The sequence below is a fragment of the Mobula birostris genome, chromosome 9, assembly GCF_030028105.1.
Source record: "Mobula birostris isolate sMobBir1 chromosome 9, sMobBir1.hap1, whole genome shotgun sequence".
In the NCBI taxonomy this organism is placed as follows: Eukaryota; Metazoa; Chordata; class Chondrichthyes; order Myliobatiformes; family Myliobatidae; genus Mobula; species Mobula birostris.
This window is the reverse complement of record NC_092378.1, coordinates 83,769,198-83,794,456: the sequence shown is the minus strand read 5'-3', so window position 1 is coordinate 83,794,456 and position 25,259 is coordinate 83,769,198. Positions and strand designations below refer to the sequence as shown.

Here is a 25,259-nt window from a genome sequence, read left to right as displayed (position 1 = left end):
TTGTGCCCTGACCTTAAATATACATAAAGACTTTGGCTCCATAACTGCCTGTGGCTAAGAATTCCACAGATTCACTACTCTCTGGCTAAAAAAATTCCTCCATCTCTGTTCTAAAAATATAATCCTCTTCACATCCACTCTATCAAGGCCTTTCACCATTTGATAGGTTTCAATTAAGTCACCCCTCGTTCTTATGAATTCTATTGAATACAGACACAGAGCCATCAAATGCTCTTCATGTGACAAGCCGTTCAATCCTGCCTTGCACCCTCCAGTTTCAACAAAACCTTTCTAACATGAGGGGTCCAAGCCTGCTCATAATACTCCAAGTGAGACTTCATCAGTGTTTTATAAAGTTTCAATATTACAGCCTTGCTTTTATATTCTAGTCCTCACTCTATCCTTGTTTGTCTTACTGGAAGTGCAAAACCTCATACTTGTCTGTATTAAGCTCATTTTCAGCCCATTTTTACAGCTGATGCAGATTCCTCTTTCAAGTCATGATACCCTTCCTCACTGTCCACTACACCCCCAATCTTGGTATCATCCACATATTTGCTGATCCAGTTAACCACTTTATTCTCCAGATCACTGATACAGAAACATAGAAACTTACAGCAGATTACAGGCCCTTCAACCCACAATGTTGTGCCTACCATGTAATCTACTCTAGCAGCTGCCTAAAATTTCCCTACCACATGGCCCTCTATTTTTCTAAACTCCATGTACCTATCTAAGAGAATCTTAAAAGCCCCTATTGTATCTGCCTCTACCACCTTCACTGGCAGTGCATTCCATGCCGCCACCATTCTCTGTGTGAAAAACGTACCTACTTCTAAGCACCTTAAAACCATGCCCCCTCGTGTTAGCCATTTCAGCTCCGGGTAAAAGCCTCTGGTTATCCAAACAATTGATGCCTCTCATCGTCTTATACACCTCTGTCAGGTCACTTCTCATCCTCCATTGCTCCAAGGTGAAAAATCCAAGTTAACTCAAGGCACGCTCTCCAATCCAGGCAACATCCTTGTAAATCTCTGCGCTCTCTATAGTATCCTCACCATAGTGAGGTTGTCAGAACTGAACACAGTACTCCAAGTGGGGTCTAACTAAGGTCTTGTGTAGTTGTAACATTACCTCATGGCTCTTGCATTAAATCCTACGATTGATGACGACAAACACACCTTTTTAACAACACTGTCAACCTGCACAGCAGCTTTGAATGCCCTATGGACACCACCCAAAGATCTCGCTAATCCTCCACACTGTCAAGAATCTTACCATTAATATTATATTCTGTCTTCAAATTTGACCTACCAAGATGAGCCACTTCATACTGATCTGGGTTGAACTAAGTCTGCCACTTCTCAGCCCAATTCTGCATCCTATGGGCATCACACTGTAACCTCTGACAACCCTCCAGACCATCCATGACACCCCCACTTTTGTGTCATCAGCAAATTTACTAACCCACCCTTATACTTCCTCATCCAGGTCATTTAAAAAAAAATCACAAAGAGGAGGGCTCCCTGAACAGATCACTGGTCACTGTCGTCCATGCAGAATGCGAACCATCCGCAACCACCCTTTGCCTTCTGTGGTCAAGCCAATTCTAGATCCACAAAGCAAGGTCTTCTTGGATCCCATGCCTCCTTACCTTGTGAATGAGCTTTGCAAAGGGAACCTTATCAAATGCCTTCCTGCGTCCATAGACATAGAAACATAGAAAATAGGTGCAGGAGTAGGCCATTCGGCCCTTCGAGCCTGCACCGCCATTCAATCAGGTTCGTAAGGCATAACCTGCCCTTAACAAAGCCATGCTGACCATCTCTAATCAGATTATAAATGACAAACAACAAAGGACACAGCACCAATCCCTGCGACACACAGGCCTCCAGTTGGAAAGGCAACCCTCTATTACCATGCTGTGGCTTTTTCCGCTAACCCAATGCACTCGATTTACTACCTCATCCAGAATACTGAGCGACTGAACCTTCTTGACCAGTCTCCCATGTGGGACTTTGTCAAATGCCTTAGTAATGTCCACAACTGCCTTGCCTTCATCCACTTTCCTGGTAACTTCCTTGAAAAACTCTCAAAGGTTAGTTAGACATGACCTATCATGCATAAAGCCATGCTGACTATCCTTTATCAGTCCATGTTTATCCAAATACTGATATATCTGGTTCCTTAGAATACCTTCCAATAACTTTGCAACACTGATGTCACACTCATTGGCCTGTAATTTTATGATTTATTTTTAGAGCCTTTCTTGATCAGCGAAACAATATTGCCTATCCTCCAATCCTTTGGTACCTCTCCTGTCGCTAAGGTAACTCTCCTGTCGCTAAGGATAGTCTGCTGGGCCCTGGCAATTTTTCCACTTGCCTCCCGTACTGTCCGAGGAAACACCTCGTCAATCCAGATACGCCTCAAGGTAGCAAACACCTCCTCTAATCCATGAAGTTAATGCAGCATTTTCCTCACTTCTGTAGATTGTGTCTGTATCTATCTCCTGAGTAAATACAAATGGAAAGAATGCATTTAAGATCTTCCCCATTTTGTCCCTGGTGATCTTTTTTGCTCTTAACATACTTGTATTCTCCTTCACCTTGTCTGGTAGAGCAACTTCATGCCTTCTTTCAGCCTTCTTGATTTTCTTTTCTTGTGTTCTCGTGCATTTCTTGCACTTACCTGCCTATACATGCTATATGGCTCTTTTTTTCCCCTCTTAATCAGGGCCTCAATATCTCTTGAAAACCGAAGCTCCCCACACTTACCTTTTTTTCTGACTGGTGCATATAAGCTTTGTATTCCCAAAATTTTTTTTTTTAAAAGACCTCTGACTTTCCAAGTACCTTTGCCAGAAACCAGCCTGTCCCAGTCCACACTTGCCAGATAATTTCTGATACCATGGAAATTGGCCTTTCTCCAATTTAGAATATCAGCCAGCGCCGGCTGGTGGCGTAGTGGCATCAGTGCTGGATTTAGGGGTGAGAGGTCCAGAGCTGGAGTCTGGCCGGTTCCCTTGCACGCGCTCCATCTGTGCCTGGGTTGAGTGTCGAGCTAACAACTCAACTTTGTAAAAAAAAACACCTGGATGGGGATGGGCTCCACCAGGTTTCAGATGCCCAAGACACGCCGTACAATGAGCATACCAAAAAAGCTTGTCATGACGGTGCCTGACGACTTCACCAGGAGTTAGGGCACCCCCCCCCCCCCCCGGACCAGGCCTATTTCTTAGCATATTTACTTTGAAATTAATGGCATTGTGGTCACTGGATGCAAAATGTGTCAAACTTCTCTCACTTGCCCCCCCTCTTTCTCTAATAGTAGATCCAGTATCGCACGCTCTCTCATTTGGACTTCTACGTACTGGTGAAGGAAACTTTCCTGAACCATTTGACTAACTCTATGCCATCCAATTCTTTTACAGTATCGGATTCCCAGTCAATATGTGTAAAGTTAAAATCACCTACTATAACAACCGTATGTTTCCTGCAACAGTCTGCGATCCCTTTATAAATTTGTTCCTCTAAATCCCTAGGGCTGTTGGGTGGTCTGTAATATAGCCCTATTAAGGTGGTCATACCTTTTTTATTTCTCAGTTCTACCCTTAACTTACTAGCGGAGTTCTCCAGTCTGTCCTGATGGAGCACTGCTGTGACCTTCTCCCTGACTAGTAACGTCACCCATCCTTTTACCCCACCCGTCACATCTACAACAACGGAACCCCAGAATATTGAGCTGCCAGTCCTGCCCCTCCTGCAACCAAGTCTCACTACTGGCTACGATGTCTTAATTCTAGGTGTTGATCCATGCCCTGAGTTATCTGTCTTTCCTATGATGCTGGATTTGTACTACGATACAAAATTTATCCACATCCATGTGGCTGGCAAGAAAGGCGAAGACACTGATGCATAAAACCTCTTAATTAGCATGTGTCTTTTTGTTCAAAAAAAAATCTGATGCAGAAGATTTTCGTTATGTCAAAGGTGATTGTGTGAAACCAGATGGTGCAAACTGATCTTTGATGGGCAGTGAGGGTAGTAAGTGCAGGAAGATCAGAGCCCTCTCTTTGTTGTGTTGGCTGTAGATAATGGAAATGCCAGTGATCGTCATAGAGCAAGAGGAAAGGCCGACCATCAAACACCTATAACATACCCAATTTATTTGCTTCTCAATCCGGTCAATCATGCTGGGGCAATTTACAAAGCCAGTTAAACTACCAATGTGCATGTCATTGATATTTGGCAGGAAGTCAAAGCATCCTGCATATGAAGCAATCTGCACATAGTACTAGAGATGAGGATTGCTGGAGTTGTGAGGCTGCACCTCTACGATCATTGTTGCTTTATTTTTAAAATCTGCTTCATGTTCTTCAATTTATGAATGTCATAGCATTCACAGATGTTTTGGAAAAAAAAACTTTTGACAGCTTTTAATCCAGGAAAGCATTCCTGGGATGTCTGAATTTTTCATCCTTTTCCAGTTAGCCCCTGTCGCAGTGAATTATTGTGGCAGTTTAGTTTCTGGAATGCTCAGGTATTGAACACCTGGTGTTAGGGATTATTCCTTATTTTTGAGCCTGGATATTTATATTAAAAAAAAATGTGGAAATGCTTGCGGGTTGGGCAACTTACGACAAATAGAAATATCAAATGTTCCGCTGCCTAACCTGAGTTTTCCTCGTACTTTTTATTTGTGTTCCATATTTTAGCTGTTTATGGTTTTTATTGATTTTCATTCATTGGAAATTGTTTTTAAAATGTATTTTTATTAATGGATTGATTTTTGGATAGTGCAATGTTTAAAAATTAAATGCTTGAATTACTCGGTTGTGAAATTGTGTGTTTCCCTGTGATGGAGATATCCTGAGCCATTTGGAATATAACTAGCTAGTTTAGGAAGAAATAGGTCATCAAATGTAGAAAGGCTGTTCTTCAGTCATTTAATGATGCAGATCAGGCGACCATCCTGTGAGCAGGATGTAACCTCTGGCCTGTGTGCTGCTGCAGCATCATGTGGTTTAAAATACCTTGTTTCGGAAGAAGGTATTTAAAGAATTAATTGCTAATTGATCTGAAATGCTTTAACAGGAAACTAAAATGAGATGGAGGTTCCTGTTGGTCTGATGACTTCATTGAGGTGCTTCTCGCCTTATCACCAACTTTATCTCCTGTACCTATGATCATGTCCTGTTCTATCATCAAATGGAGGTTATAGAGCAAGATTCTTGGATGTCGGCTGAAAGTATGCAGGGAAAGGTTGCGAATGGGGAGTGGCTATCACAGTGCGTTAACTGAGCTGAATTGCTTTTTATACTAGGGCCTGGTGTAAGTAGCTAACCCAGTTTAAAGTTTTAATTTAGCATTTTGGTGTCTACTAGACCACATTGGAAGCTACCTTTAATCAGCCCCATTGTTGAAACATCTTGAACTATTATCCATGGTCTGGATTAAATCCTACAATAGAAGAATTTAAATATGAATGAAACTAGTATGAAAAACTGTGATAGTAACTGTTCAGCTTTTAACTACTAAACCTGTGATTTACTATTATCTTTAAGGAAAGGAAATCTGTCCTTCTGGGTTAAGAAATTTTAATTGTTTCAAGTCACATGAATGCTACGGGGAAGGCCAATATTGTTTTTGCTAGTTGCTCTTTGAACTTGTATGTATATGGCATTAACCAGATGGTGGTGAGTCAAATACAAGGACAGCAGATTCTTTTGCCAGCAATTCCCTCTTAACTTTGCAGTTATGCTCATTATATTATGGTGTTCAAGCTTAGTTGTTAGCAAAAGTAGAACTGAAATTATTTTGGGACTTGTCATTAAAAAAATTACAACATGAAAATGAGCCCTGTAGCCCAACTGGTCCATGCCAATCCTAGCATCCTCCAGTTGCCCAGGTTCAACCCATAACCCCTCTAAGTTGCTCCCATCATACATTTATCCAAATGTTGCATTTCTACCCACTGACTGACAGTTCAGTCCAGGTACTTACTAACTCTGTGTAAGCAAGTTACCTCTCAAGTCTTGTATTTGTGGATGCTCCCAACTCTTGAGAAAAAAACCATGCACCAGATTTATAAACTTCTGAGATAATCCCTTATTCTCCTATGGAATAAAGATTCACTGTGGCCAACCCTCACTATAATTTAGATAGCATCCACGTAAATCTCTCTTGCATCCTTGTCACTGATTGCAACATAATTTTCCTAACCCAAACTGGATGCCCTCACTTATGAAGGCTAGCATGCTAATAACACCTTCTTCACCACCCTGCCTGCTTACACAGCCACTTTCTGCGAACTGTGCACTTAGACTCTTCCACAACACTTGTCTGTGTCCTGCCAGTCAGTCAACAAGGCCTCCCTTCGTTTGAATGTCCAAAATGCATCACCTCACACTTGTCCAAGTTTAAATCTAGTTGCCATTCCTCAGTTAATCTCCCCAATTCGTCAATCATAATCTGTTTGCCGTTCATTGTACTCATTGTAATTTTAGCAAACTTGTAAAGCTCATTTTGGTTTCATTTGGCCATGACTGGATTGCATCCAAATTATTAAATTATTAACTCTGCCATTTCATAGAGGGCTAATATCTCTGGTTTGGTTAGCTCTTGTTCCTGAATATACTCTAGTTGTGATTTGGGTGTTTTGTATCGGGTGTCACCCACTCCTCTGGAAATTCTTAGTCCATTTGGAGCTTATGCTGCCTGTCTTTGATTTTGGGATCTGGTGCCTGTACAGCCACTTTAAAAGCTATTTATTAAACATTGATTAAAATTCTAAATATTCATTTGTACAAACTTCAAAACTGGAATGTTCTTTATCATTTTATCATTGTTAAAATTGACTGCGCTAACAGGGCGTGTAGTCCTCGACTCCCAAAACAGGTATAATACAGCTTGTGTCATTCTATGGGTGAAGTTGGTGCAATTGAGTAAACCTGGTCTCTATCAAATCTTCCCTTGTTATTTCAAGGAAGTTCATAATGGTAACATCCAGACTGTAGACAGGGCCCGTATCTGTTGCTGCTAACATGGATGCTGAATTGTGTGAAAGCAGCTTAAATAAAACAACTTTGCCATAAGGAATCCTGTCTCTGTCTAGCACATTGATAATCTGTTCCTTCAAAAGAAGGCTGTGTTATTGCCCTACCAATTAAGTGTACACTTAATGCGGCAGCATCTACTAGGTCACTGTTCAATTGTTTTTAGATTGATAACGCTTTTTCAAATGTTAACCTTTGAAAATATGTTTTTAAAGTTGCTAGATACGTAGTTTCACAATGAAAACATTCATTTACAGGTTATTGCTAACATTGTACAAGGAAACTGGCCAGCAAACAAAGAATTGTAATTGCTTACATCTGTAATTGATGAACTTTAATAATTTTCAGGCTAGTGTTAATAATGGGGAATGCCTTGGTAGATAAATCAGTTCAAGGTGAGAGTGAGCAAATTTTATTCAAGTACAGGCCCTCCTATAATGAGCAAGCATTGAATATGGAACAGCAAACCTGACCAAGCGAGATGCCTACAACTACTGTTACAACTATCGTTGAGTACTCCTTATCCAAAATGCTTAGGGTGGAAAGAGTTTTGGATTTTGGAATAGCTTGGGATCGCCATTGTTTCTGATCTGAATTTATGTGCTACCGGTAAGCAGTCTTTGTCTTACACTTATTAATCACACATACGTGCTGATGCAGCATGTTAGATTTTCATCAGTGAAGATATTGTCAACTCATCAATGACTTGCGCTGCTGCTTCATGATCAGCAGTTGCTTTATCACCACAAATCTTTAAAAAAATTAATGCAGTGACTTTTCTTAAATTGTTGCAATCAGAATATTCATGATTATCTTTAATTTTCAACGCAACTTGATTTTTGTTTGTTTCATGATCAGCATACCATTAAGCAGCATATGTTCATTCCACTGACAAATCCACTCTTTCAATACACTATTGAGATCTTAATGTTTTTGCTTCATCCAGTACATTTTTATTAACTTCTGTTCATTACATGTGTGACATCGCTTCTCAGAACATGTCTGTGGTGCACAGCGACTTGTGTATCACCTGGGAACCTTCCCAGCACCTTACGGAATTTTCCATTTGTGACATTATGTCACTGCTCAAAAATTCAGATTTTGAAAGTTTATAGGTTATGGAATTTTGGATAAGGGTTACTCAACCTGTATTAGTTGTTATGTGTATATCGTGGAACATGACATACATTACAATACAGCACCTAGCTTCAGTGAAATTTTAATGTTAATCTTTTACTAGATAATCTTTGCTAGACCGTAGTTGGCCATTCTGTGAAATGTCAATAGATCAGTTGTGTATAAAGCATCAAGGGGACTTGAAATGTCATTATCAAAGTGTCAAGTGCTGTGCAGGAAAGGATCTAGCAATGCAGCACTCGCTACTGTTCTGAATGAATTAATTAAAATTCAGGAAGAAAAGGAATCTTGAATCCCCAATTACATCAACATGTTCAAGATTGCGTTGTGAAGGTGACAGGATAAATCGAAAGCTGTGTGCTTGAAGACCATCCGCAATGCTTTCAAAGTGTTGCCTATCATGTATGTATTTACGATCTATTTTTCTGAAGCCATAAATGAGGCATTATGCAGTGTTGGAGCATCAGGTCTGTAAGCCCTTTATTCCAACTACATGACACTTCCATATTGTTAACAATATTTTTTCAAAATGACAAGCTATTTTACTATTTTGGGATTGGCAGAATTCTAGATTCTATGTCCTTAATATGTAAGTAAATGTTTCTGGTATATCTGTGATACCTGCAAGCAAGTTCTCTTATTGTTTTATTAATCATTCATTCCTTAAACTATAATTGACTTGACAGAAAATGTTTTGTCCTTATCCCATTTATTATTCCCGTAATCGGTTGTCATCTTAGCAAGTCTTTACTCTCTTGTATACACTTCCTGTAATATGCCACAAATTGTCTACAGCATTCTACATGAATTAAAAAAAACTAAAACAAAGATTAATGATCTTTCCTTGTATTTTTTTTCCATCCAAAGTGGAAAGATGATTCCAACTTTCATAATAATGCTTGACTTTGTATATCCTTTAGCAATCTGCACAAAAATGTGCCTTTCAGTTCACAGAAGAATGTGTGGAACATCAAACAGCAATTCTGCTTATCCAGGTTTAGTCTCATCAACTCTCCAGCCTATTTGCGTTCAGGACAATCTACAACAGCACCTATTTGCACTCAGGGCAATCTACAACAGCCAATTAACCTACCAACCAATAAACCTCGGGATGTTGGAGCATCCAGAGAAAATAGGGAGTTCATCGCCCTTAACTCCTTAACTTTTAATGTAAATGCCTTTTCCCATATCAAGCGGTAGTGTCTCCATTTAAATTTTGCATTAACTTGTATCTTCTGCCTATTGCTTTTTCTTATTACGATGTTATTTCAATCCTTTTTGTATTAATTCCTGATTTTCAAGATCGTACTAACTATTCAGGTGCAAAACAAATATTAAGTGGATCTGCAAGGCTCCAACCATAGGAAAAATGTTTTTTTTAAGTTTTGTCACTTCAAATTTGCAAATGCAGCAGTACCTATTTTTGAGACATTTAAGTGTGATTGAATAAAAATACTTCCATCAGAAGTATGTTTACTGCTGTCTGTGCAAGAAGAAAAAGTTTTACCCTCTGGAATGTTTAAGGATCTTGCTTTGGTCTGAATGTAACATTATCTGCACTTTATCTGAGACAGATGACCTGTTAGGATAGTACAGAAATAAGTGGTCAACCTAGACTTCGAGCACTTGAAGCTCAGTAACCAGTTGATATTTTAATATTGTGAATGAACAATTTTACCACTATCGTTTGGTTTTGACTTTTTACGGGGAAGGGCCCTGAAGCTTTAAGCTGTGCCCTTCCTTAAAAATAACCAAAATCATAAATGGAGAGGTGCGGAGACAAATAATCAAATGGGTCTTATGGTTTAAGTTTAAAAGGTAGTTTCAGTCCAGCTGCCAAAATATTTACCACTGTAATTAAAAGTAAATGTGTTGTTTATTTAATTGCTGTTTTGTCAATGAATGTTTTTAAATATATTCAGAAATTTGAATTAGAAGTGGCACAGTAATCATTACAATATACTTTTATGCAAAATTTTAATCTTTTGGGATGCTCCAAGGTGAAGAGAAAAATAGCTAACTAGCATATATAGCTTCAATTGTCCTGTCAGCTTTTAAATTTCTCATTCTTGTCCATATTAATAGAAATTGCCCATTTCAACATTAGCAGTGATTGCACTTTGCAGTTAGTTTTGAAACAGTGCCTTCATATCTCCAAAGTATTCTATGTTCCACCTTAATCTGCTTTCCAAATACCTCTGTTTCTTACGTAAAATTTTAAAAATATTAAAAATTATTAGCTTGTGTGACTTATGGGAGACGATACAGAATTTACCTGTGCCTTTCTACGCAGGTCACATAGGAAAAGTTGTTTTAGAAATTTCATTCAATTCTAATGTTGTTTTTCCCCATTATAAATAATTTTGTCTTGTCACCTTCCAGGTGATTATCCATGCTGCAGAGGTATTTCAGTGTTGCAAATAGTGTTGCAAATAATAATAAAATTATCCTTAGAACGTTCTCTCTTTCTCCTTCTATCACAGTTTCTCTTAACCAAAACTGTTAATTTTATTTATCATGTTGGACTTGAGTATCTTGAGCGTTTTTGTCTTTATTTCAAATGTTAACATCAGCAGCGCTTTTCACTAGGCTCATGGTTTATAATGCCCTGGTCATTGTCATGGTGCATCTGGAACACATTCTTCATAGGCACTGTTCTTGCATATCAATTTCCATTATTAAGTTATGTGGATTTGGATATAAAAGTACTTGGTTTTTCAAGATTGTTCATTCTGACCATTTTCAGCCTACCTTGTGTTTGCTTGACATACATAAAGATAAAGCTCTTGCGTGTACAAAACTTTACTGTGAAAACTCATTGTGTTAGATTTAAAATCAATTAAGTAATAGGTTGAGTAATACTTAATCACTATTTTAATTTCTGCGTAGATTTTTTCGTATTCAAAGCAGCTTTAAAACTTGCTCGAAGCATGCTTTTTTCATTGTATCGCATAACTGAAAATTCAATATCGTGTAAATATTGCTTCCTTTGGTATTTGTTTTCTGCAAGCTGCACTTCAAATCCTTCTGTGCTGAAGCAACTGTATGGATTCACTTGCTGCATAAGATTTAGGAGCAGAAGTAGGCTATTCAGCCCATTGAGCCTGCTCCACCATTTCATTATGGCTGATGCAGGATCCCACTCGACCCCATACACCTGTCTTCTTGCCATATCCTTTGGTGCTTCAACTAATCAGGAAACTTATCAACTTCGGCTCTAAATACACCCACAGACCCTTGTCCTCCACTACAATCTGTGGCAGAGCATTTCACAGATTCACTACTCTCTGGCTATTAAAAATTACTCCTTACCTCTCTTCTAAAAGGTCACCCCTCAATTTTGAGTCTGTGCCCTCTAGTTCTAGATACCCACGCCATAGGAAGCATCCTCTCCAAACGCACCCTATCTAATCCTTTCAACATTTGGTGGACTTCAATGAGGCCCCGCCCCACATTCTTCTAAATTCCAGTGAGTACAGGTCCAAAGCTGTGAAAGGCTCCTCATGTATTAACCACTTAATTCTCAGAATCATCCTTGTTTATCTCCTCTGGACTCACTCCAATTTCAACACATCCTTTCTGGATATGGGGCCATATATATATCATATGTGCATTTTATGTCAGATGAGTTTATAATAGGAACTTTAGTGACCAGGCTATCTGTTTGGGTAAAAATATGTGCCTTATCATGGTTTAAATGTGAATGTCTGTATTTAATTCCATTAACAGATTGATGACTCTGGAACCTCTATCTCACTGGCCCAGCTTACAAAGGTAGAAAATGTTTTTTTTTGTTGTTGTTAGTGGTGATCTTTTTCCTGCAAATTCAGTTCATTATGATTTAATTGTATTAATCAACCTTCTAATCTGTATTGTGATATGTTACACAGCAAATTTTCTTCAATGCCTTGTATTACTTTGTGTTACGTTATATGTGCAAATGCATCATTTATTTTGTCACTAAAGAATTTGTAATTGTGTGTATATGTTAATAATGGAGCATTATATATTATGAATATGAATATCCTGTAAAGAGTGAGTGAAATAGAGGTAATGGATGGGGTGTCCCTTGTTAGACTTATCTGGCTACTGCAGTATTCATCTATTTTGGTTAGTTTTGAAAGTACAAGTTAATCCTTGCCTTAATGTTGTCTTTTTAATTTGAAATGTGATTACTAAGCTGATTATTCACCTTTGGGTTTAAATACTTTGCCAGTAAAGGTGTTAGAAGAATGAAAAAGCCCGAATCACTGGATTCAGTGATTGATGTGAAGGTTCTTACCTTTTGCATAATCAAATTCATGTACAGCTGTAAATAAGACTGTTATCACTGCAACATATCCAAGAATTGAAAAAAGCTTCTGTGATGTCATTGAAAGTATAAATTCTGTGTGTAATCTTTATCTGATTTTTAAAGGAATGTCAATATAGTCAAATAAATCAATTTATTAAGTGTATGGCAATCCCCAGTGTTGTACTCATCCATTTTAGATTTGATCATGTAAATGTAAAACACTAAATAAAATAAAATTTATTTTCTCTAAGACCATATGTTGGAGAGGATGTATATGGGTAATCATTTGTTTGAACACAGACTGTAAACCAATGTGAAATTCATTTGCTGACTCTTTATGTAGTTGATTCATAGGAAGGGGCTTGTGTTATGTTCACAGATACTTGTGGCATACGGTTTATAAAGGTATACATTTTAGTTACTGTTTAGTGTGTTTACATAATTGTTTGGTATTTAGCTTTCCTGATAGTCTGAATTGAAACCAAGTGTGCATTAAGCACATTCCCATTTATAGACCTGCTGAACCATATGCCCAGTATAACCAGTATCTGCAGGTCACAGTGACATTCAGTGAAGTTGCTGTTTGGGTTCAAGCAAATCTGTTTGCATAATTAGTACAGTAAAACCTTTGTAGGATCATTTGCTGCATCATAGAACTAGAACTAAAATATCTGGAATGTGGGTGAGCAGTGAGGTTTTCTCATCTGTCGGGCTCAATGTTGCATTTCTCAACATTGTGTTATTAAGTATTCCAGTGGGAATTTCTCTCTTAAGTACTGAGATTTGTACACTTAAATTGTGAATTACCTTTGTATGATGTTTTTTGTTAATAGTTTCTGAAATAAATTGAAATGTGAATTCTTCTCAAACTGAAGAGGTGGTACGTGAGCGTAGTGTTTATTCTCAGCAGCACAAATCTGATGGTCCATTATGACATAACAATATTTCAAAGGCACGTAGCGTCCCTCCCTGTCGGTTTTAGGAGTATGCCACATGAATTTTATCGTCTATCTTCATGGGTTGCATGTACTTCCTGGATGAGTATGAACACTTTATCTGAGTTAACATTGTCTCTGAAGGCCAGGACCTGGCTTGGAAATTTGAGCAACCATCAAGAAGTCATTTCCTGTTATGGCCAGTGTTCTGCTTATGTACTCCTGATACTGTCAAATTTTGAGGATAACAGGAAAATTATCTGCAAAACTGAACAGTGGTACATTCAAGTGCATAAACCCAAGAAAGAATGTTTTCTATCCAGATGACTTGAGTGCTTTAGGAAAATTGGAGAACATGTTTATTACGGTATTAGCACTGGACAATGCTGAGACGGCATTTAGGGTGACTGAGATGTAATTGATCTTTCACAACTAAATATAAAATCTACTAAGCCCTTTTTACTGAAGAATTAAATCTGCACCAGAATATGAAGGTAAGTGGTGCATTGATATCCTGGTTTCTTACTGTGAAAGGTTTTAGTCTTCTGGCAAATAGGAAATAAGACTTACCACTAGCTCTGTACCCCAACCCCTCCCTTCTCTGAAGCATGCATTCCAAATCTGTATCACAAAGAAATAAAAACAATCTGTGCTGCTGTGCAGACTTGCTGTTTAATAATTGCCTATTAATATTATAAGATTAATATTAACAATATGTTAATAATTCTTCATGTGAAGAAACAACAATATTTGAATGTTGGCCGAAACTTCTGAAGACAATGTTTGTCTTCCAAATAGTTTTCGTTTGACTTGATTTGTAATTTTCTTGAAATCACTTTTCAGTCTTTACTTCTAGAAGAGTCTTGCCATGTGGAACACAAACCTAAAATTAATATTTTTCTCTTTATTGATATGACACCTGTATCCTGTAAAACAAGGAAATGTTTTCTCTTTGAAATTAGTAATGGCTTTAAAAAAGTATGTTCCTCGTTTTTCATATGAATATTTCTGACCGCAAATTATCTATATATCCTTTTTTGGTGATCCTCTCCTGATGTGATATCTCTATTGTCTTCTACCAAGTTTCAGCATGGCAATGTGGAGTTTAATAATGACCTGGTGGTGTTGTTATTTATAAGTATTAGCTTTTTGATCCTTTTATATGCAAATCAGATTTCTGGAGATCATTGTAGGAGTACAGCTTGAGCAATTGAAGTCCCCTCCCATCAATATGCACTGAGATCATAGCCTTCCATACTCCTACCTTCCATTTACCTGTCCAAACTTCTAATAAATGCTGAAATTGAGCTTGCATGCACCACTTGTGCTGGCAGCTCATTCCACACTTGCACAACCCTATGAGTGAAGTTTTCGCTTGAGTTCCCCTTAAACCTCTCACCTTTTACCCTAAACCTGTGACCTCTGGTTTAGTCCCACCAAACCTCAGTGGAAAAAGCCTGCTTGCATCTACTTTGTGGAAAATATTTTGCCACAAATCTGAAAGTAGGAAGGTACTCCAGAAGGAAACCAGTAATATGCTGTTTAGCAGTGTCAGTACTTCTGAATGAAATAAAGTTTAACCATTGTGTTTATCATTTGTTTCACTGGAAAGTATATTATCAAGCAGATAGGATGCAAGGGCTTTACTTGATTGTGAAATCCCATTGGAGTTGTGTTGAATTGTCAAGTTGAAGAGACTGCCTTTTTAAAAAAAACACAACTGGATTTGCATCATTTATCTCTTTCGGGATATCCTAAAAGTCTTGGCTACTGAAATACTTATGCAAAGCAGTTACAGCTTATAAACTCCATGAAAGACAACACGAGTAATGAGTAATCTGCATTGTATAAAGGAATGGCCTTCAATTAGGTTGCAGTAGGAACTAGCTCTTGATATACAGTGCCTATAAAAAGTATTCATCTGCTTTGGAGGTTTTTCATATTTTATTGTTTTATAACATTGAGTCAGTGGATTTAATTTGGTTTTTGACACTGATCAACAGAAAGACTGTCATGTCAAAGTAAAAACAGATCTCTACAAAGTGATCTAAATTAATTACAAATCTAAAACAAAATAATTGATTGCAAAAGTATTCACTCCCTTTAATATGACACACCAATTCATCACTGGTGCAGCCAATTGGTTTTAGAAGTCACATAATTAGTTAAATAGAGCCGTGAAGCATGGTAATGGCTGTATCATGCTGTGGGGAATGCTTTACTGCAGTAGGCCCTGAACGCCTGTGAAGGTAGAGGGTAAACTGAATACAGCAAAATACAAGGAAATCCTGGAGGAAAACCTGATGCAGACTGCAAGAGAACTGCAACTTGGGAGAAGATTTGTATTCCACCAAGACAATGACCCCAAACATAAAGCCAAGTTACACAGGAATGGCTTTAAAAGAACAAAATTAATGTCCTGTAGTAGCCAAGTCAGAGTCCAGACTTCAATCAATTGAGAATTTGTGGCTGGACTTGGAAAAAGTCTGTCACTCAGGATCCCCATACAATTTGACAGAGCTTGAGCAGTTTTGTAAAGAATGGGGAAGAATTGCAATGTCGAGGTGTGCAAAGCTGATGTGGACACACAGACTCAAGGCTGTAACTGCTGCTAGTGGTGCATCTACTAAATACTGACTTGAAGGGGGTGAGTAATCGATTATTTTGTGTTTAACAATTGTAATAAATTTAGACCAATTTGTAGAAATTTGTTTTCACTTTGACACAAAGAAGTATCTTCTGTTGGTCGGTGTCAGAAAAGCCATTTTAAATCCAGTGTGAATCAATGTTATAAAACAATAAAACATGAAAACTTCCCGGGGGGGTGGGGTGAATACTTTGTATAGGCACTATACCTAAATCTTTTGCATCCATAAAAGATGCACAGGTTACGTGAGTTATGATAGAAATTGTGTTGGCCAGTGACCAACCTAACCTTTTGCACGTCATGAAAGCCAGAAAGACACAAATAACTATTCATTCACTAGTGCGATCAATAACTCATGACCACAGTGGTGTAAAAATGAGCTCCATTAAAACTTACAAATGGAAAGTGGATTAGAAGAAAACATTCATAGAAAGTATGGGGCAGTTGGTGATGGCTCCTCTAGTGTTATCAGGTTGTTAGATTTCATAATTGGATGATGTAATTAGTTGTGGAAGTTTATTAATAGTGGGCTTGCTGTGTTGGCCCCAAATTGTGCAGTGACACCTGTGGTCTTCCCCCTGCATACCCTCTGGTGTTATCACAGTTGACGCAGTTCACTCTTGATGTACATCTGATAAATAGTCTTGAATCCATTAAATAACAAAATTATTTTTGGGTTAAGATTTAGAGTGCTCTGGTTCTGGTGATAAATATAGTAGAGAGAAATGATGCTTATTTATATTTTTGTGAGACAGACTCAATTTTTGGAGTCAGTTTGATGATTAGGCTTTGGAAGTTTACCATGTTCAAGAGGCATTCTTTGTATATAAAGCAAAATAACCAGAAGTCCAGCATGGGCACAGTGGGCTTAAGGACTTGTTTCTCAAGTTCTGATCATTTGTTTTTAAGACGAATACGTTCTGTGGAAATGTGCAAATTCCAAATGTTTTGGAAGATTTTAATAATTTTGAAGTGTTTGGTGTGAGCAGGATTGTCTGTCTTGTGCTGCTTTCACTGCAGTAAAATCCCACTGGAAAATAATCTCTAATAACCAATGTTAATGAGAGAACTTCATTTACTGCTCCCCTGTTACTCTGCTTTGTTTCTTTATAAACGCATGCACCCCATTTAGAGTTATCTAGGATTCATGGGCTTACCAATACGAATTAGGTATTGATGGGCCTACTTTCTCATCTTTTTTTTTCCTCCTTTCCCTTCCAACACTAAAAATTACACTCTCTCCTTTGGTGGCACCATGGCAATCCAGACTAGAGAAATTTTTAAAAATTTGCTCTATAGCATGTTATTTATAGTCTGTTGCTCCACAATGCAGTTTGTTATAGCCTTCAACCTAGCTATCGACGTGCACACTGGCATTGCAATAAAAAAAGGCACACAGGTTTGAATATTCAAATTTTCTCTTGTTATTAAAAAAACAGGATGCTCAGAAATTAGCATTGTCCTTGTCAGTAGGGTTTGTAAGGAAGCAAATCTTAATTCCAATAAAATGTCAGCCGAATTGATCTTACCAATGGTTTTACTGTATATGTGTATGTTTACTGTTTGTGTCTGAGAGGGTGTAGAACCCAAAGAGCCAGCTATAGAAGCATCAAATTTTTTTTTATTATAAGCTCTTTGTGAGCATAACACTTAACTAATTTTAGTAAAATCTCTGCAATTGCTTTTTAGAGTTATTTTTGATACTGTAACTCATTCTGTGGCCTTGATTCTGAAGTTATAGTAATACAGCTTTAGCCATTGATTGAAGTTTTTCTCCATTACCAAGTGTTAAAGTTCTTTGAACCAAGGGCCTTATTTTGACTAGCCAAGAAGCCCCAAATAATCCAGTTAAGTATTTAAATTAATGAAATTTCAATACTCATTTAAAGTTTCATTGAACTTATTCAAATACAACACTTTTTAAATAATTTTTAAAGTTTTTTTTTGGCTGAAGAGTTTTCGGTTGTGGATGTTTCAGGAACTGAGGAAAAAGGAATCTCATGAGCATCCATGATAATGAGATGCTGATAATTTCATTGGGGCCCTGAAGTTGATGTGTGCACGATGTTTCTTTGAAAGTATTAAAATTAGCTACAGGCAGCAGGCTTAAGAAACTCCCACCCTAACTTCCTACCTCTTCTACCATTTCCTCCTCACAAGCCAGCCTCTTTTTTTCCCTAGCATTTTGGCAAACTGGATTAAAGGTGTTACTTTTTAAGTGAACTTGTTGATATCATACTAGTCATAAATACAAAGCTTCATGCTGCTCTTTACAGGATGTGGACTGGATTATATAAATTCTGGGTAACTCTTTTTTTGTAACACACACCTGTCAAACAGACGGCCAATCTGGCTGAAGCTAATGCCTCAGAGGAAGATAAAATTAAGGCAATGATGACTCAGTCGGGTCAAGAATATGATCCAGTCAAGTGAGTTGGAAAACTGTAACTTAAAATTTGCTCATATTTACTATTGTTTTTTAATTCACTGATGCAATTGATATTAACTGTTAAATTTCCTTTCCTAGTTACATGAAGAAACCTCTGGGTCCTCCACCTCCAACGTATACCTGTTTTCGTTGTGGAAAACCTGGTCATTACATTAAAAATTGCCCAACTAATGGGGTGGGTAAAACAATTTTCTTCTATCGCTGTTGTAATAGTAATGTGCAAAGCTAAAAAAGATGCTGGACATCTTGGGGATAACAATATTGTGGAGACTTTCAAATCAAGCAGCATCTGTGGAGAGGAAATTAGTATTTTTATTGGTTTGCTGAGTATTTCCATATTTTCCATTTTATGTAGCTCTTGAAGGATTGCTTCCTGCCTTCTCTGGCTCAGTGTTGCAAAAGTCAACCGACAAAGTGGTCTGGTGGGAAATATTTCAGAAAAGTAAACAGAAGAGCAACATTTTAACAGGCTGTTTTCAAAAGCAGTTGCTGTTTCTAGTCACTTGTATTCAAATGGAACAGATGTTAATGCAATCCCCACTGTGGGTTCACAACTGCGTTTTAATAATGGTAAATGAGCTTCTAAGTTGAGACTGGGGCTCTACAATAGATGCTCAAGTAGAAACTAAAGTCTTTACTGTTACACATAATCACTAACATTGTTGTCTATTTATGAAATTCGGTGTTTATTTTTCAATTTTTTTTAATTATGTGAAATATTTAGGACAAAAATTTTGAAGCTGTGCCAAGGATTAAGAAGAGCACAGGCATTCCTCGCAGTTTCATGGTGGAAGTTGATGACCCAAATATGAAGGGTGCCATGCTGACCAACACAGGGAAATATGCTATACCCACAATTGATGCGTAAGTACTGTAATGTTACTGAATTCCTGATGTTATTTATTGAAGGGGCTTTTAATTAATGTGGTACAAGGGTTAAATTGCTTGGGTCTGAAAATCTCCACTTAAACCATTTCCTATGTAATCTTATGCTGCCAGTCTGCACATATTTAAACAAAAGCTGTGTGGGAATTTAGCAGGTATATGAATGAGGAAAGGTAGGGGAGTTAATGATTTACAACATAAAGCTAAATTATGTGAAATCAGAATTCAAACTGAATGCCAATTTGAACAATACTTGGAAATTAGTGCAAAGAATGTGTCGTTCTTCAATAAATTAGGAATATAAAATGTATAAGAATGGGGTTGGCTCAATCAGAGCACCATTAATAAAGGTTTTGTAAAACGGATTGAACTCATGCCCTGTTCATGATTCCTGTGCCTTGTGGGAGCCTGAAGACAGAGTCTGAGGTCAGGCCTGTGGAAGTTGTACCAGATTTTATATTTTATGTTCCACTCCATAACTATAGACTGACTCTTCAGAAAACAGGAATGAAATATATCTTCAAAATGTGTGTCTCTAAGACTAATACTCATGTTTGTGATGAGGGGTGATAACATCTTGGAGTGTAGTCCATTCAGGAAAAAAAGGTATTATGTGAACTGAGAGGCTAAGCGACATAAGTGAATGAAATCTAACATAACTAAAAACATGAGTAGGCTATTCACCACAGTTCATTAAGACCACAGCAATTCCTATATTGACTTGTCTGTGCAAGAACAGTTGGGGAGCAGTAACCAAATGACTACTAGTGAAATGGAATAGTGGATGGCAGTTTTTTGGTACAAGCAAGGTACACATTAACAAAAGGGAATGCATGGCGTCACACACTTATGTAAGAAAAATATGTGAGTGGCATATGAGTGAAGAACAGGGAAATCTAGGTGCTCATGCTCAAATCACAAAGTTAACAGGCAACTGGAACAAGTGGTGAATTAAGACAAATGATACATTGTTAGACAAAGGAGTTCATAGGAAAGAAAAGTTACAACTGCTCAAGGACCTAACGAGGATGTATCTGTGCAGTGCCATGGAGGCAGTCCAAAAGAGATTCATTTAATGAATTCCTAGAATCAAGAGTGTATTATCACAAGCAGCCAAGGATATTAATGTGTATTTTTAGTATTGTGAAGAAGCTGAGCAAGTCTTGTACAGTACTTGCCTGTTACTGAGACGTACAAGATCCTGAGAGGAAATATGAACTATATTTTATTAGGAGCTTGAGGAGACTTCATATGTCACCAGACTCAAGTCAATTTCTACAGATGTATTGTGGAGACCATTCGAACTGGTTATCTTACTGTCTGCTAAGGAGGGGCATAAGATTGGAAAAAGTTGCAAACTCAGCTAGCTCCACCATGGGCACCAGGCTCCCCAGCGTCGAGGACATCTTCAAAGAGCAATGCCTCAAAAAGGTGGCTTCCATCATTAAGGACCTCCTTCACCCAGGACAATGCCCACTTTTCATTGCTGCTATCAAGGAGGTTGTACAAGAGATACAGACTTGAAGTTTTAGGAATAGCATCTTCTCCTCTGCCATCAGATTTCTGAACAAACAATGAACCCATGTACACTAACTCACTTCTTTCTTTGCTTTCTTTTGCACTACTCAATTTTTATTTATTTATTTATTTTATAATTTATAGTCTTGCTATTATGTTTCCACCAGGAGGAGACATGGTTAAAATGTAAGACAATAATTACAAACGTTTGTATTTAAAACTGAGATGCATCAGATCATCTTGTAGTTCATGATGAATCTTTTGAATTCTCACCTGGAGTTGTAGAGGCTGGATCACTTGGTATTTAAAAAGGAAGTAGATACATTTTCAAATAATGAGGAAGGAAATTGAAGGTTATGGGAAGTGGCATAGATGAAGAGATGAGAGCTGGAATGAGTCTGCTGTGAAATTGAATGGTGGGCAGACTTGAGGGACTGAGTGACCATTATGTTCTTAAGCCGATACTATGAGAATTTTAGGAGAAGTAGTGTTGGGGGTGAACAAGGGAGTTTAGAAAAACCAGTTTTGCTCAAAGTGAACAAGTCACCTGTTCTGGAAGGGATGCATCCATGAGAACAGGGGGCTGGAGCTTGAGGAAGGGTTTACTGTAATTCTCTTGAGTACCAGGAAGGGCCCAGACAACTTGGAACTAGCAAATGTAAGTGTTGAAAAGAGAAAGTGGCTAACAACCAGCTTAGGAATTCTAACATAGAAAAAAAATTCTTGAAGCAATAATCTAAAGAAAAATGTCAAGGTCAATTTAGCCAAACTAAGATCATTGGAGTTGAAAAGTTTAGGTTGGCTCCTTTTAGTCTGAAGGCTTGTCAGTGCAGGGATCACTACTTTTGCTGTTGTGACTGAGCAGTCACATGCCAGAATGTTGGTTAATTAATTATAACAACTAATCAAGTATCAGCTCATTCAGTTACTGGAGCACTTATGATTCTAAAAAGCTATACTACTTGATTTATATTTTTTATTGTGAATGGAGGGTAAAATTAAAGTCATCCAGCTGACAGTTACTTCGCCATTCTTTAAGACAGTTCAATTGATATTTTTGTGGGTTGCCTTCAATGAAGAGACCCAACCCAACTCTCATATCTTGTATTCCAGAGAAGCATATGCACAAGGCAAAAAAGAAAAGCCACCATTCCTGCCAGAGGAGCCCTCATCTTCATCAGAAGAGGAAGATCCAATTCCTGATGAACTGTTGTGCCTTATCTGCAAAGACCTCATGAATGATGCTGTTGTCATACCATGCTGTGGAAACAGTTACTGTGATGACTGTAAGTGATTCTGAGCAATCAAGCAAAATTCAGTGCTTTAGAGTTCCATGGGGGACATAATGTTATGGTCCATGCAGGAACATAATATAGAAGGAATGCGGGTAGAGGATCTCTAGAGCAACAGGGTCCAGGCAAGAAACAGCCATAAATATTTATCTGAGTATTAAGTGAGATGCACGCAGATTGTGATTGGTTCACTTATGTCAATGGGTGACGAGGGAAGAGGGATGCTTTTGAATAATTAGAATTGGTAATAAAGCAGTGTATTAATATGAATAATAAACTTACAAGATATAAAGCAGTAAATAATACATCAGCAACAAATGTCTACATGGAAAAGAATGGTTAAAAGAAAATTTAGTGCTTTAGTTGAATACACATACAGACAAACGTTTCAGATGGGACATGAGTTTCAAAAGAGGAGGGGACTTGCATGGTTAATGATAGGGCATTGCGGAGTGCAGTACAACAGGGATCGGAATACAGATCCATGATTCTTTGGAAGTGATGTCACAGGTAGATAGGGTCATTAAGAGAACTTTTGGCACATTAGTCCACATAAATGAAAGTACTGAGTACAGGATTTGGAGTGTGGAACTTGTGTAAAATGTTGGTGAGGCCTAATTTAGTATATTGTGTGCAGTTCTCGTCACGTGTGTACCCACTGGAAAGATATCAGTAAGCTTGAAAGAGTGCAGTGTAAACTTACAAAGATGTTACAGGGTCTTGACCTGAGTTATAGGTTAGGACTTTATTCTATACTAGACAATGGGGTGACCCGTTGGGGCACCCTTTGAGAGAAGGGTAGTGCAGTCTGATGTGACCAGAATGAACATTAAATTTTCCTGAATGCTATTGGTATCGCTTTGCTTTGAAAACTGAAGTAGAAAACCTCAGTTTATTAAAGAAGAATGACGCCTAGCAAAACAAATATAGCTGCTGCTCATTTAACGAAGCACACTTTTGATGGTATTATTTCTGGTTTATCTGCCACCCTTGTGCCTCTTGTTGTCATTCTGGAGACATGCAGCCCTTTCATCCCCTGTCTCTTCATCTCTTCTGCTGTTTGTTGTTTATCTCTGATCCTGGAGCTGTGCATGCCTCTCCTCCTCTGTCTCTTCTTCTCTCATCTATTTTATGTCCTTACTCTTTGATCCTGGAGTCGTGTGGCCCTGGCCTCATCCGATTCTTGTTCTCTCCCTCTCCTTGCCACTTCCCGACGATGTTTGGCGTCATCTCTTGACCATAATGTTCCCCTTCCCTTTCCACGCGGCATAATTAGGCTGACCATTTTTTTTTCAACCCTACTGCTGGATAGAAGATACGAAACAGTAACACCAAAGGATGCTGATTATTCTTGATGTGGTTGACACTCTCCTAAATGGACGTGATATAGTCACCGCTGTCTTTTGACTGCAGCAAAGGGTTTTATGGGTGTCTCGAAGTACGTCATTACAATAAGATTTAATTATCTCTTATTGATGGGTGGCAGTTAGATCTGTCCCAATCCTGCACATGCTGATGGTGGTGATTAGTAGAATGTGACCCCACGAAATAGAGCTGCCCTGCCCTTTTGCTCCGGTCGGTGTTGCTGCTGAGACTGGCCATGCGCATGTGTCGGGCTGTCGCGTCCCGATTTCCATGGTGGCTGATCGGATCTCGGGTTGAAAGGGGGCCTGTTTATTTTGGCAAATGAGCAATTTTATACGAATATATAACCCTGAACTTTGTCTGCATTCCGTAAGTTAGTGCATTTTAATTCGATTTAGCCAAAAAAAAGTGCCGCTGTAATGCACCATTTACACTAATTGAGGTCACAAACAGACAGAGCATGAGTGTTTTAGTAGTATATAGATTCCACAGGTGAATGAGGGGAGAGTGATAGAAGTGTGCAAATTTGAGGGGTATAGATAAGACAAATAAAGCAGGCTAGAACTGGAGGTCATGGGTTAAGGAACAGAGGTAGGCCATTCGGCCCATCGAGTCTGCTCCACCATTCAATCATGGGCTGATCCAATTCTTCCAGCTATCCTCACTCCTCTGCCTTCTCTCCATGCCCTTTGAGGCCCTGGCTAATCAAAAACTTAACCTATCTCTGCCTTAAATGCACCCTGTGACAGCCTCAACAGCCACTTGTGGCAACAAATTCCGCGTGCTTTAGTCCTGAAGTCGTGCCCTCTTGTCCTAGACACCCCTACCATGGGAAATAACTTTGCCATATCTAATCCGTTCAGGCCTTTTAACACTTGGAATGTTTCTATGAGATTCCCCCTCATTCTCCTGAACTTCAGGGAATACACCCAAGAGCTGCCAGATATTCGTCCTACGGTAACCCTTTCACTCCTGAACCCTCTCCAATGTTGGTATATCCTTTCTAAAAATACAGAGCCTAGATCTGCACGTAATACTCCAAGTGTGGTCTCACGAGTGCCTTATAGAGCCTCAACATCACATCCCTGCTCTTATATTCTATACCTCTACAAATGAATGCCAACATTGCATTCGCCGCCTTTATCACCTGGAGGTTAACCTTTAGGGTATCCTGCACAAGGACTGCCAAGTCCCTTTGCAACTGTGCATTTTGAATTCTCTCCGCATCTAAATAATAGTCTGCCCGTTTATTTCTTCCACCAAAGTGCATGACCATACACTTTCCAACATCGTGTTTTATTTGCCACTTCTTTGCCCATTCCCCTAAACTATCTAAGTCTCTCTGCAGGCTCTGTTTCCTGAACACTACCTGCTCCTCCATCTATCTTTATATCATTGGCAAATTTAGCCTCAAGTCCATTAATCCCCTAGTCCAGCGGTCCCCAACCACCGGGCCGCGGACCAGTACCGGGCCGCAAAGCATGTGCTACTGGGCCGCGAGGAAACAATATGATTTGGCGATATGAGTCAGCTGCACCTTTCCTCATTCCCTGTCACGCCCACTGTCGAGCCATTACGCATGCGAGGTCACTACCCGCGCGTTATCCGTGTCAGCGCGGGAAGGAGACCAACTCCTCGAGCTTGCAAATGACGGCGGGCTGAAAATATTTTTGACATAAC

General features: G+C 38.6%; 1 protein-coding gene across 1 annotated transcript in view; it reads left to right on the top strand.

Moving 5' to 3' along the window:
• LOC140202854 (E3 ubiquitin-protein ligase RBBP6-like) overlaps positions 1–25,259 on the top strand; it is an 88,617-nt gene that overhangs the window by 21,345 nt on the left and 42,013 nt on the right. Inside the window, 5 exon segments of the mRNA XM_072268318.1 lie at positions 11,924–11,968; positions 18,411–18,499; positions 18,598–18,694; positions 19,244–19,383; positions 22,036–22,208. Of these exon segments, the coding sequence (XP_072124419.1) occupies positions 11,924–11,968; positions 18,411–18,499; positions 18,598–18,694; positions 19,244–19,383; positions 22,036–22,208 (544 nt within the window).